This window comes from Elephantulus edwardii, unplaced genomic scaffold (genome assembly GCF_000299155.1).
Source record: "Elephantulus edwardii isolate Elephantulus edwardi_28Jun2011 unplaced genomic scaffold, EleEdw1.0 scaffold00129, whole genome shotgun sequence".
NCBI lineage: Eukaryota > Metazoa > Chordata > Mammalia > Macroscelidea > Macroscelididae > Elephantulus > Elephantulus edwardii.
Genome location: NW_006399879.1, coordinates 3,879,634 through 3,891,865, shown reverse-complemented (window position 1 = coordinate 3,891,865; position 12,232 = coordinate 3,879,634). Strand labels below are relative to the sequence as shown.

At 59.0% G+C, this 12,232-nt stretch overlaps 1 protein-coding gene across 1 annotated transcript in view; it reads right to left on the bottom strand.

The window, feature by feature from the left end:
• Nucleotides 1–11,137, bottom strand: part of UVSSA (UV-stimulated scaffold protein A) — a 41,891-nt gene extending 30,754 nt beyond the window's left edge. The window contains exons 1-4 of the mRNA XM_006893595.1: nt 11,040–11,137; nt 7,986–8,316; nt 5,888–6,008; nt 4,346–4,706 (exon numbers count right to left, since the gene is read on the bottom strand). Coding sequence (XP_006893657.1) covers nt 4,346–4,706; nt 5,888–6,008; nt 7,986–8,316; nt 11,040–11,137 — 911 coding nt within the window. The remainder of the gene's footprint in view (nt 1–4,345; nt 4,707–5,887; nt 6,009–7,985; nt 8,317–11,039) is intronic.
• Nucleotides 11,138–12,232: the final 1,095 nt, after the last annotated feature.

Genomic DNA, 12,232 nt, shown 5'->3' with positions numbered 1-12,232 from the left:
TGAGAACACAGCCTCAACCACAAATTCTCGACCACAGAGCTCCAACCACCACAGCCCTGACCACAGGGCTCCAACCACCACAGCCCTGACCACAGAGCTCCAACCACCACAGCCCCGACCACAGAGCTCCAACCACTACGGCCCTGACCACAGGGCTCCAACCACCACAGCCCTGAGAACACAGCCTCAACCACAAATTCTCGACCACAGAGCTCCAACCACCACAGCCCCGACCACAGAGCTCCAACCACAAAGCCTCAACCAAAGAGCTCCAACCACACAGTCCCGAACACAGAGCCCCGACGGCAGGGCCACAACCACACAGCCCTGAGAACACAGCCTCGACCACAAATTCTCGACCACAGAGCTCCAACCACAAAGCCTCAACCAAAGAGCTCCAACCACCACAGCCCCAACCACAGAGCTCCAACCACTACGGCCCTGACCACAGGGCTCCAACCACACAGCCCTGAGAACACAGCCTCAACCACAGAGCTCCAACCACCACAGCCCCGACCACAGAGCTCCAACCACTACGGCCCTGACCACAGGGCTCCAACCACCACAGCCCTGACCACAGGGCTCCAACCACACAGCCCTGAGAACACAGCCTCAACCACCACAGCCCCGACCACAGAGCTCCAACCACAAAGCCTCAACCAAAGAGTTCCAACCACACGGTCCCGACCACAGAGCCCCGACGGCAGGGCCACAACCACACAGCCCTGAGAGCACAACCTTGACCACAAATTCTCAACCACACAGCTCCAACCACCAAGCTCCAACCACTACGGCCCTGACCACAGAGCTCCAACCACCACAGCCCTGACCACAGGGCTCCAACCACACAGCCCTGAGAACACAGCCTCGACCACAAATTCTTGACCACAGAGCTCCAACCACCACAGCCCCGACCACAGAGCTCCAACCACAAAGCCTCAACCAAAGAGCTCCAACCACACGGTCCCGACCACAGAGCCCTGACGGCAGGGCCACAACCACACAGCCCTGAGAACACAACCTTGACCACAAATTCTAGACCACAGAGCTCCAACCACCACACCCTGACCACAGGGCTCCAACCACACAGCCCTGAGAACACAGCCTCGACCACAAATTCTCTACCACACAGCTCCAACCACACAGCCCTGACCACATAGCTCCAACCACCAAAGCCCCGATCACAGAGCTCCAACCACACGGCCCCAACCACAGAACTCCACACAGCCTCAACCACAGAGCCCCAGTGGCAGGGACCCCACTGCACAGATTCCTGACCATATGCTCCTAACCAGAAAGCCCTGACCACAAAGCCGACCACCTAAGCTGTCAGGACATGGACAGAGTGAGACCGCTGACCCCGCTGAGTGCCCCCTTTAACGAGTCCTCTGGAGCCCTTCTCGGTACAGCACCAAAGATAGGCACTGAAAGAGCACAAGAAGATCGAATTTCACAAACGATGACTATTCTGTAAACACAGAGCAGACAGACAGAACGGGAAGCCAGCCCGAGCTGCAGGCCAGGCAAGCAGACATGCTCAGTCCATGCACAGGGAACTCGCACATCCCAGCACGAGCCGACAGACATGCAACCACAGCAACTGACCCGGGGCCACATAGCAGGCTCCCACCTCAGGGAAACACCCACAGGGTGGCCCAGGCTGTCATCTTCACCACGCAGGCCGCCTCGTGCTCCCAAGGGTCAGCTGGTGGGTTCAAACCCCAGCTCTGCAACCACCACGCCCCGGGGGCTCTGGGGGTTGAGAGCCAAGCACTCTGCGTCAGACAGTCCTAGAGCAGGGTGGGGGCCGCGGAGTGGGGGCCGCAGGTGCGCTGAAGCCAAGTGGACACTGCGTGTGCGGCCACATGGTGGCGCAGAGCAAGGCTGGCCTAAGATGGGAGCCGATGGGGTCCAGGGAAGAGGGAGTGCAGTGACTGAACCCAGGGTCCTAGCTGGACAGTGCGGAGGCAGGTGGCGCCGAGGCAGCCTGGGCCAGGAGTGGACGGAGAGGTGTGCACACACTGGCATGGACACCAATCCAGTCAGCTTCCCTGCCCCACTTACACGTACGTCCCAAGACCTCTTTAACCAAATGCTCTGTCGTGAACCTGGAAGACCTCCACCCCAGGGGCAGGGACCAGATGCCAGAAACCTGGTACCACTGCCATCTAGAGCTGGGCCTTGCCCTGGGAAGCTTCCTCTCCAGGGCTCCCACTGCCACCTCACAGCCACTCTCCAGCCCCTCCTATGCAGCAGTGACAAGGACTTCTGACAGCTCTGCGTGGTGATTCCCCGTTCCAGCCCCCAAACCCACCGTCCATGCAGCAGCCTGGGCTCCCAGGCTGTCCCTCAGGGTACCTACTCTCTCCCCGTACCTTCCCATAGCCTGCCATGGCCTCTGCTACCCCCGTGGCCTGCTGTGCCCCCGACATCCCACCTCAGCAGGTCAGAGCCCTGGCCTTCATCCTGAGCCAGCCAGTAGCCACCACCCCAACTGTGGGCCAGTCAGGCCCAGTGCTGACCCCATGGAGTTCCCACCTGGCAAATGGTCATGAGTTCACGACAAGGTAAAAGCCCACAGTGACTGGAGTTGACCAGCACATGGACATTGCTCAGTGCTGCACCAGGCTGGGAGGGAGCCCTCCTGCCGTCAGTCCACCACACGCTCATGGGGGCACACTTGTACGCGGTGCTTCAGTCCCCCAGTGACAGACTGCCCACCACACAGGCCACTGTGGAGTCCTGCGTCCACACTCCAGGTAACAGAGCTCCGGCCCGCGCTTCGGATGAGGTCTTCAAACAGGCCTCCACCTTCAAAGGCTCCGTGGCACTGAGAAGATGCCCCAAGCCCTCCGGCCACATCCCACCCCGCTGAACCTCGACTGGACACTGGGCTCTAAGCCCAGCATGGTCTGGGGGAAGGGGTCTGAGAATGTCCTCATAATCCAGGAATACCAGGTCTCGAGGTGGAAATGTAAAAGTCAGGGTAGAAATAGAGGACTCTGCAATAACAGCATGGCAGGAATGGTAGACCCCAAAGTGGGGAAGATGGACCCCAAAGGAAGGATGCTTGACCTCACGGTGGGAATGACCTTCACGGTGGAAACAGCGACCCTCACGGTGGGAACAGTGACCCTCACAATGGGCACGGGGACCCTCACGGTGGGAATGACCCTCACAGTGGGAATGACCTTCACGGTGGGAACAGCGACCCTCACGGTGGGAACGACCCTCACGGTGGGCACGGCGACCCTCACGGTGGGAACGACCCTCACGGTGGGCACGGCGACCCTCACGGTGGGAACGACCCTCACGGTGGGAACGACCCTCACGGTGGGAACGACCCTCATTGTGGGAATGACCCTCACGGTGGGCACAGCGACCCTCAAGGATGTTGGACTTTGAGGCAGGAAGACCAGACTTCAGTGGGAATACTGAACTTCCCAATGGTAACAGCAGGCCTTCACTGCAGGAATGTGGGATCACGTGATGGGGACACTGGACGTCAAGGTGCAGATACTGAACCTCAGACCGTGTGGCAGGAATGGGGAGTAAGGCCCCACAGAGCATCGTGCCCTGGGACGCTGTCTCTCGAGGTGAGGGTGTTGGGTTCTCACAGCAGAACACCAGCAGCAAGTCCCACGCCGCACGCCCACGTCTACACCACGAGTCTGAGTGTGTCATCCTCCCAGGCGAGAGCTGACCATGCCTGACCCCTCGCAGTCGCATTCTGATGCTCACAGGGCCTCTGACAGGCAGGATCCCCGCCCTGACCCAGGGGTCCCCAGGTCAGGCCTGCCTGACATCAGAGCATCCTTCTCCCCAGGCCCCTCACACTGGACACCAGAGTCTCTGCTCTGCCACTGTTGTTGTTGTGTGCCGTCGAGTCGCTTGTGACTCATAGCAACCCTACGTACAACAGCCCTAAACCCTGCTCTATCCTGTGCCAATCGCACTGCCTCTGACACTCCCATCCCGATTACCCCAGTCACCGAATCAATCCACCTCATAGAGGGCCTTTCCCTCCTGCGCTGTCTGTCCCTCCACCCTCCCAGGCATGATGTCCCTCTCCAAGGACCGGTCCCTCCTCTGCTTGGCCATAGCCTGCCAAAATCAACTGTGAGACGCCAAAGCCAGATGCCTGGGTGACAGCTTACGATGTTAGGTGTCAACATGTGCTCTCACAGCGTCCCAGCAGCCAGGCCCTGGTCACAGAGATGTGCTGTGGTGTGGAGGGACAGCCCAGAGGTCAAACAGATCAACCTGGTGACCCCAAGAGGTGTGGCTGGCGCTGCCTCGGGGCCCCCAGAACTCCCACGTGACAATGAGGAACATGGCCGCAAGCCTGTTACCTGAGAGCTCCAGGTCCAGCGAGTACTTGTGCGAACCGAGCCCGTGGCTCCGGATGAACTCCTCTTGGTCATCCTCAGACAGGTCCCCCGGGGCGGCCTGGGGCGGCCCCTCTGGACCACCGATGGCTCTCGGGCCACAGGGAAGAGCGGCCAGTGACTTGCTGCAGCAGGGCTGTTCCTCGTCCAGGGGCCCGGGGACCGCTGAGCCCAGGCTCGAGGAGAGGGGGGCGGTCTCTCCAGGCACCCCCAAAGCAGGACATGGGCCTTCCAAGCTTGAGGCCAAGTCAAAGGGCACCAGCAGGCGGAAGCAGCTGTCCACTTCGGTCAGGCAGGACCGGATTTCCCCGGACATTTCTGCCAAAGGATGAGAGGACTGTTGATGTGACAGCCGGGCCCCCAGCACCCCTCAGCCTGACATCCGCCCAGAGGCCTGCTCCACAGAGCCTGCGCCTGAGAAGGGGCGCCCTGCGCAGCATCTAGTGGGCTGAGGTCATGGTATGTCCCACGCTCGAGTCACAGATACACAGGTCCCCCAACACACACGTGTGGGCCACCTCCACCTGCCAGCCTCATCCCCGGGGTCCCTCTCCCTTCATCCCACTGGCAAGAGAAGGCACTGAGCTGGGTGCGGGTCCTGAGGGAGGCCTTCCAATCGCTCAGTGAACTCTCAGCTCAGCAACGATCCACCTATCGACCCTGGGGTTCGAACCTGTGCCCGGAAGGCAGAGACCTGTGACCCAGACGGACTCCAGGAGGGTGGTCAGCTGAGGACACTGGGGCACATACCACCTCCCAGACCCTGAGTCCCTTGCCCATTATAGCTGCATATGCCCTGCTCTCCCTGGCACGAACCAGGCGCCCCCTCCTCCAGCAGCCCTCACAAGCCCTGGGACCTGGTGCTCTTGCTTGCTAACCCTTGAGGGGGCGTCTCATGGGGCGAGCCACGCCCAGCAGTGGGGTGTCTGGGTTGGCTGGTCGTCCCCAGGGGCAGGGCTGAGCTCCCACAGCCCTGACCCGCATGAGGGCCCAGGGCAGCCACTGCTGCTTGTCTCAGAGGACACTTCCCTGCGTCCCTCCCACCTGGGCACCCTGTGGTGGCAACCAGGTGCCAGGGAGCCAACTGGTGAGCCCAGCCTGGGCCTGTGGCGGGAGTGCACGCGGCTTCCCCTTGCTCCCTTGCTCCCCTGCCCCCTGGCTCCCCTGCCCCCTGGTTCCTTCCTTCTTTCACTCCCCTGTTCTTAGCCCTCCCACTGCTCTAATCCTTCCCTCCCTCCCCTCCTCTCCAGCACCACTGCTGTGGGGCGGGGTGTTCTAACAGGAAAGGGGCACAGATGAGCTTCAGCTGGCCAGCAGAGGGGGCTCCCGAGCAGGTGAGGCTCTGGGAAGGGTCTGTGGGGCAGGGCTGGGGGCTGACCCCCGCTACCCTGACATCCAACCCCTCGGGCCTCAGCAGGCCCTAGGACTAGGATGCAGCGGCCCTGGAGCTGTCGGTGTGAGTGGAGGAGGGTGGTGGGTCCCCAGCCCTGGTCACCTGCCTTCCATCTCCCTCTCAGCCCGCCTGGCCCGCTCCTTGTAGATCCCATCCAGGCGTCTCTGCTTCTCCTCCTCTCTCTTCCTTTCCGCCAAAGTCCGAGCACTGACGTCCTGAAAATCAACCTGAGACAGCGACACCGTCAGACTCCTCTTCTCAGGAGGAGATCACATTGGAACAAACAGAAAACACAGCGTCAGTGACACGGACGGACGGATGGACAGATGGACAGGGGGTCCACACGTGACATAGCTGGATGGACGGACAGGGTGCTGCACGTGACACGGCTGGACGGACGGACACAGGGTCCACACGTGACAGATGGACACAGATGGACGGATGGACACAGGGTCCGCACGTGACACAGATGTACAGACACGGGGATCGCACGTGACATGGATGGACGGACAGACGGACACAGGGTCCACATGTGACACGGATGGATGGATGGATGGATGGATGGATGGATGGATGGATGGATGGATAGACACGGGGTCCACTGATGACACAGATGGACGGACAGACATGGGGTCCACACGTGACACAGATGGACAGACACAGGATATGCATGTGACACGGGGTCCACATGTGACATGGACGGGTGGACAGACATGGGGTCCACTCGTGACACGGCTGGACGGACAGACACGGGGTCTGCACAGCACATGGGGACTGCGTAGCGGCGGCAGCACAGCAGAGACTGTGAGGGTGGCACAAGGCTGTGTTCTGCTGTGGACATGGGCGGTGGACACGGCGGTGAACACAGATGGGCCACTGGGAGCCAGAGCTGACTGTGTGTCAACAACATAGAAAACCACAACCCCAGAAAACAGAAATCAGGTCTCTACGAGACGTCCCAGCCTCAGCACACGGCCGGGAGCTCTGAGACTCCTGTCTGAGTTCATGTTACTTCCTAAGTAGTCCTGGTGGCGCAGTGCGTTAAGTGCAGGTCTGCTGACACTAAGGTCAGCAGTTCAAACCCACTAGCTGCTCTGAGGGAGAACGACGGGACAGTCTGCTCCCACAGAGCCTGGCAGCCACGGGGAGGCCTGTCCTGCGCTTTAGGCTCTACCCGAGTTGGGAGTGACTGGGCAGCAGAGGCCGGGCATCTGCAAACGGCAAACCCGACGTTTAGTCCCTGGAACGTCTGGCCAGCAGTACTGCCACCCTCAATGGGGGAGAATTACAAACCGGGATGAGCGTTTCTGCTCCACTTCCAGGTCGGTACATGCTGCCAAGACCTGTTCCCAGAACCAGCCTCGGGCCAAGGGGGCAGCCACCTCAAGGTGGGGTCAGTATGATCTGGAAAAATCAGGGAGAGGGGGACAAGGCCCCGGGGCCCCTGGACCCCAACAAAACCCACCCAGACCCTGGGTGGAGATGTCCATCACAGGCTGCGGACCCCACGCCAGGCACAGCGTGAGAGACTGTGCTCTGGAAACTCAATGCCCCTCTGCATTTTCACAGACTTGTCTCTCGGCAACCACAGGCAGAGTTGGGTACCTAATCCCCCCCAGGACTGCATGCTTCAGGTCCCTCAGGTGTTACAGTCATGGCTGACTACTGGGGACCCCAAATATGCAGACAAGAGCCCCACCAGGGCCATCTTCTGAGGGGCCCCGGGTAGGTCTGGACCACCAACCCTTCAGTGAATAATGCAGCACTTAACTGGCAGCACCACCAAAGGAACGTGTCAGATTCCTGCCTGCAGACCAGCATGGGTCCCCCACCAGCCCTACAGGCTACCCTGGGCCCCCCACCAGCACCCACCCCTTCCCCAGCTGGTTATGGGCAAAGCCCTTTCCCTCCTCCACCGCTATCCTGGAAACGCTCCCGATAACCCGCTTCCCTGGTCCTGCCCTCCCCAACAGTCCAGCAAATTATTTCCTTTTTGTCACTGAGATATTTCCCAGACCTCCGACTTCCCCACCTCAGGAAAAGTCCCCAGAGCACGCTGTGGGTGGGGGAGCCCGAGCCAGCGCAGAGGGCCCTGCAGTGTGGAGGCGAAGCAGGGCAGGCAGGGGGCAGAGGTCACAGGTCTCTGCTGCACCCACCCCCTCCTCCCCGGACCCCCAGGGGCTCCAGGGTGGCAGGATTCCCACCTGCTTGTTGTGCCGCAGGAAGTGGTAGCCCAAGGCCAGCTTCTTGTAGGCCTCGCCGAACTTCTCGTTCCAGCCCTGGACAGCCTGCATGGCCGCCCGCCTCAGCTTCTGAGCCACCTCCCTGGGCGGGGGCAGCGGCTGCTCGTGGTCTGTGCCCAGCGTCAGCTCCAGGAACTCCTGGAAGTTGGAGACCACCAGCACCCGGAACAGGTGTGAGCGGACGAAGAGCTGGTCCAGCGCCTGGAAGGCGGACAGGCGGATCTGGGCGTGCTCCTGGGTGAGCTGGGTCATCAGCAGGTGGTAGGTGTGGCGAAGCTGCTCCTCTGAGGACCTGCGGACATGGGGGTCTCAGCCACGCTCTGGAGGAGAAGGGCCCACGGACTGCACCCCAGAGCACGCACACGGCCCTGAGGACCTGCGGACACGGGGGTCTCAGCCACGCTCTGGAGGAGAAGGGCCCACGGACTGCACCCCAGAGCACGCACACGGCCCTGAGGACCTGCGGACACGGGGATCTCAGCCACGCGCTGGAGAAGGGCCCACGGGCTGCGCCCCAGAGCACGCACACGGCCCTGAGGACCTGCAGACACGGGGATCTCAGCCACGCTCTGGAGAAGGGCCCACGGGCTGCGCCCCAGAGCACGCACACGGCCCTGAGGACCTGCGGACATGGGGATCTCAGCCACACTCTGAGCCCCAGAGCATGCACACGGCCCTGAGGACCTGCGGACACAGGGGTCTCAGCCACGCTCTGGAGGAGAAGGGCCCACGGACTGCGCCCCAGAGCACGCACACGGCCCTGAGGACCTGCAGACATGGGGGTCTCAGCCACACTCTGAAGGAGAAGGGCCCACGGGCTGCGCCCCAGAGCATGTGCACAGTCCTGAGGACCTGTGGACACAGCGGTCTCAGCCACGCTCTTGCACACAGCGGCCCTACACACACTTGACCAGCGTCTCCCCACATTCACGCTCTCCTGTGGTCAACCTGCTCGCCTCCTGCTGTGCCCAGCACCCTCAAATCACAGAAGGCGTCTGTACTCTCAAATGGTTGAAATAAATAAAAACTGAAAACCAAAACAATGCAAAACAAGGGACGTGTCGAGAGAACTTCACATTCCGGCGCTTGTCCATTTTCCGGGCCGTGGGCACCTCGGTCCATGGGAGCCGGCCGTGGGTGTGGTCACACAGGGCAGTGGTGAGAGCCGGCGTGGCCAAGCTCGAGGCAGTCCCCCAGGGGGCTCACGGGACTGTGAGGACCGGTCAGCACGTTGCCGGGTGCCACTCAGCAGACACTGTGCTCTTCCCAGCCTGAAGGCTGGCGGCCACCCGCACTGAGGGAGTGTGTCTTGGTCGTTTCTGCCAATCGCAAGCTCTCTGCACCTCTGCGTGCCGTTGCGGTAATTCTGGGATCAAACGTTTCCATCACGCTGTTGTACACGTGAACAGAGTACAGCACAGCACAAACTCATCCTGTACACAATCCTGTTACTATGTGCCGTCCAGTCACATCGGCTCATAGCTGACCCTCCAGTGGGTTTCCAGAGGCAGTAAATCACACGGGAGTTGACTGCCCATCTCTGTCCCCTCAGAGCAGTTGGTGGATTCGAATCACGTTCCTTTGGGTTGGCGGTTCTTTACCACTGAGCCGCAAGAGCTCCCTGCAGGCATGGTGTTGTTGTTGTTATGTGCCATCAAGTCACCTGTGACTCACAGTGACCATATGTACAACAGCCTGAACCCTGCTCTATCCTGAGCCAACCTCACTGTCTCCGACACACCTACCCCCATCACCCCAGTCACTGAATCAACCCATCTCATAGAGGGTCTTCCCCTCCTGCACTGTCCCTCCACCCTCCCAAGCATGATGTCCCTCTCCAAGGAGTGGCCCCACCAAGCAACATGTCCAAAGTATGTCAGTATGTCAGATGAAGCCTCAGAATCCTTGCCTCCAAAGGACAGCCTGGTTTCACCCTCTCCAGGACAAACCTGCTTGTCCTCTTAGCAGTCCATGGTGTATTCAATATTCTTCTCCAGCACCAGACAGCTCAAAGTCATCAATTCTTTATCATCCCCAGTCACTGTCCAGCTCTCTGATGCACAGCACATCAATGCAAAGACCATGGCCTGTGATCAGGCACACCTTAGTCTCCAGACTGACATCATTGCTCATCGATGTGATTGCTTCCCTGTGCTGTGTGCTTTGCTGTGGTGGTCTCCCCGAGGTCTGCCTCAAGAGTTCTCAGTGAGCGCATCGTTCGGCGTGGAGACCACACTTCCCAGCTCCTCTGCAGCGGGCGTAGCCAGTGAGGGTTCGAGGAAACAGAAAGGCCTCAGGGAGCCTCGCGGGACAGGAGCTGCACACACTTTCTGTTTTTCTACTTTATAGTGTCACTGTTATGTGAGGTTTTCTGGGGTGTACAGCTAAGCTGAAAATCTTCCTTAAAATGTACATATACTCTGTCACTAACCAAACTTAGGAAATTAATCAACTTCTCCTGTTTGGTGAACACAGGACACAGAGCAGTTTGCGAGGCTGTTCACAAAGCCAGGGTCTGAGAGGAAGGTGTTCTTCCCCGCCTGGGACCCCTCATGGATCTCCTCCGGAGAAGCAGCGGTCCGGCTAACAGTGTCTGCTGAGTGAGAGACATCCGAGGACAGACATGCTGGACAGACAGGGCCTGCCGAGTCAACGAGCCACGCTCCCTCGGGGGCCGCTCACCTTCCCCAGGACACACGCCAACGGTAAGGATGCAGGCTTCGCAGGGTCCCATCCACGTGCTCGTAGACGACACCCCCCCACACACACACGTGCACCACACACACACACGGCCAGGGGCCTAACATGCTCCTCACCCCAGGGACACTGCCCAGAACATGACTCTTACCACGGGATTGGGGCACTGTGGTGCCTTGGGGAAATGACTGGGGCCCTCGTGTCCCCAGCACGAGGGCGGTCACCGTGGGGCAGGCAGGGGATGGCTGAAACACATGCAGATGGACACAACGCCCGATCTGGGGGCCGCCCCAATCTCTCAGGTTACAACCCACATACTTGCAGATTTTCTTCAGCTCCTTCATTTTCTGGGGGTTCAGCTGGGGCTCTCCTGAAGTGGTGAGCTCCTCCACCAAGGCCGGAAGCTTCTGATCCATCCCTGGAGTACAGGAGGCTAAGTCATAACCCCGTTTACCATTTTATTCCTAAATATTTCCCAAACTCCTTGCACCCCAAGGAGGGGCCAGGAGCTGGAGCTGTCCGGCCACCACGAGAGGACCTCTGGGGGGGGGCATCTAACAAACCACAGCAGGACCGAGGGTGAGCCTGGGACGATAAGCCGAGAGCGTGCAGGCAGGACACCGGAGCCCACCACGCTCCCTGGGAGATGCTGCAGCTTGGAGGGACCAAGCTTACGTTCTGAGTCATAATCAAGCCAGTATTTAAAAAAATGTATTTGTCTAAAACAACTATGACATATCATCTCACCCCAGTCAGAATTGCAAAATTTAACAGAACAGCAAGCAACAAATGCTGGCGAGGTGGTGGAGACACTGGAACCCTTATTCACTGCTGGTGGGAGTGTAAAAAATGGTGCAACCCCTGTGGAAGGCGGTGTGGAGCTTTCTCAAAAAGTTGCAAATAGAGATACCATTTGACCCAGCAATTCCACTACTGGGAATATACCCCAAAGAGACCATAACTGACACCCAAGCAGATACATGCACACCCATGTTCACTGCAGCACTGTTTACAATAGCAAGGAGTTGGAAACAACCCAGATGCCCAACAACAAACGAATGGATAGAGAAGCTGTGGTATATTCACATAATGGAATACTATACTACATTGAAAAACAAGGAACTCATGAAATTTTATTCAAAATGGGGGACCCTGGAGGACATTATGCTGAGCAAAGTATCTCAGTCACAAAAGGACAAATACTGCATGGTGCCACTGTTGTAAAACAGGACTGACATCGGAGTTGGGGGGGAGACTGAGAAAGATGGGCTCAATAATGTATACTGCATTGAAACGGATGAGGGAGAAAACTGTTTAAAAGGGATATGTGATTAGGTATTTTTGTCATGACAGGAGTCTAGAGTAAAGTCTGCGTGGTGGAGTGGACCTGGGGGAAGGTTTGTAAAAAAGGAAAGAATTTTTGTTTTACTTTTTAGTGTACTAGTGGACAGGGTTGGGAGGGGAGAAAAGTGCAACAATGAATGAATGGAAATCCAAAGTCTCTGTAAATT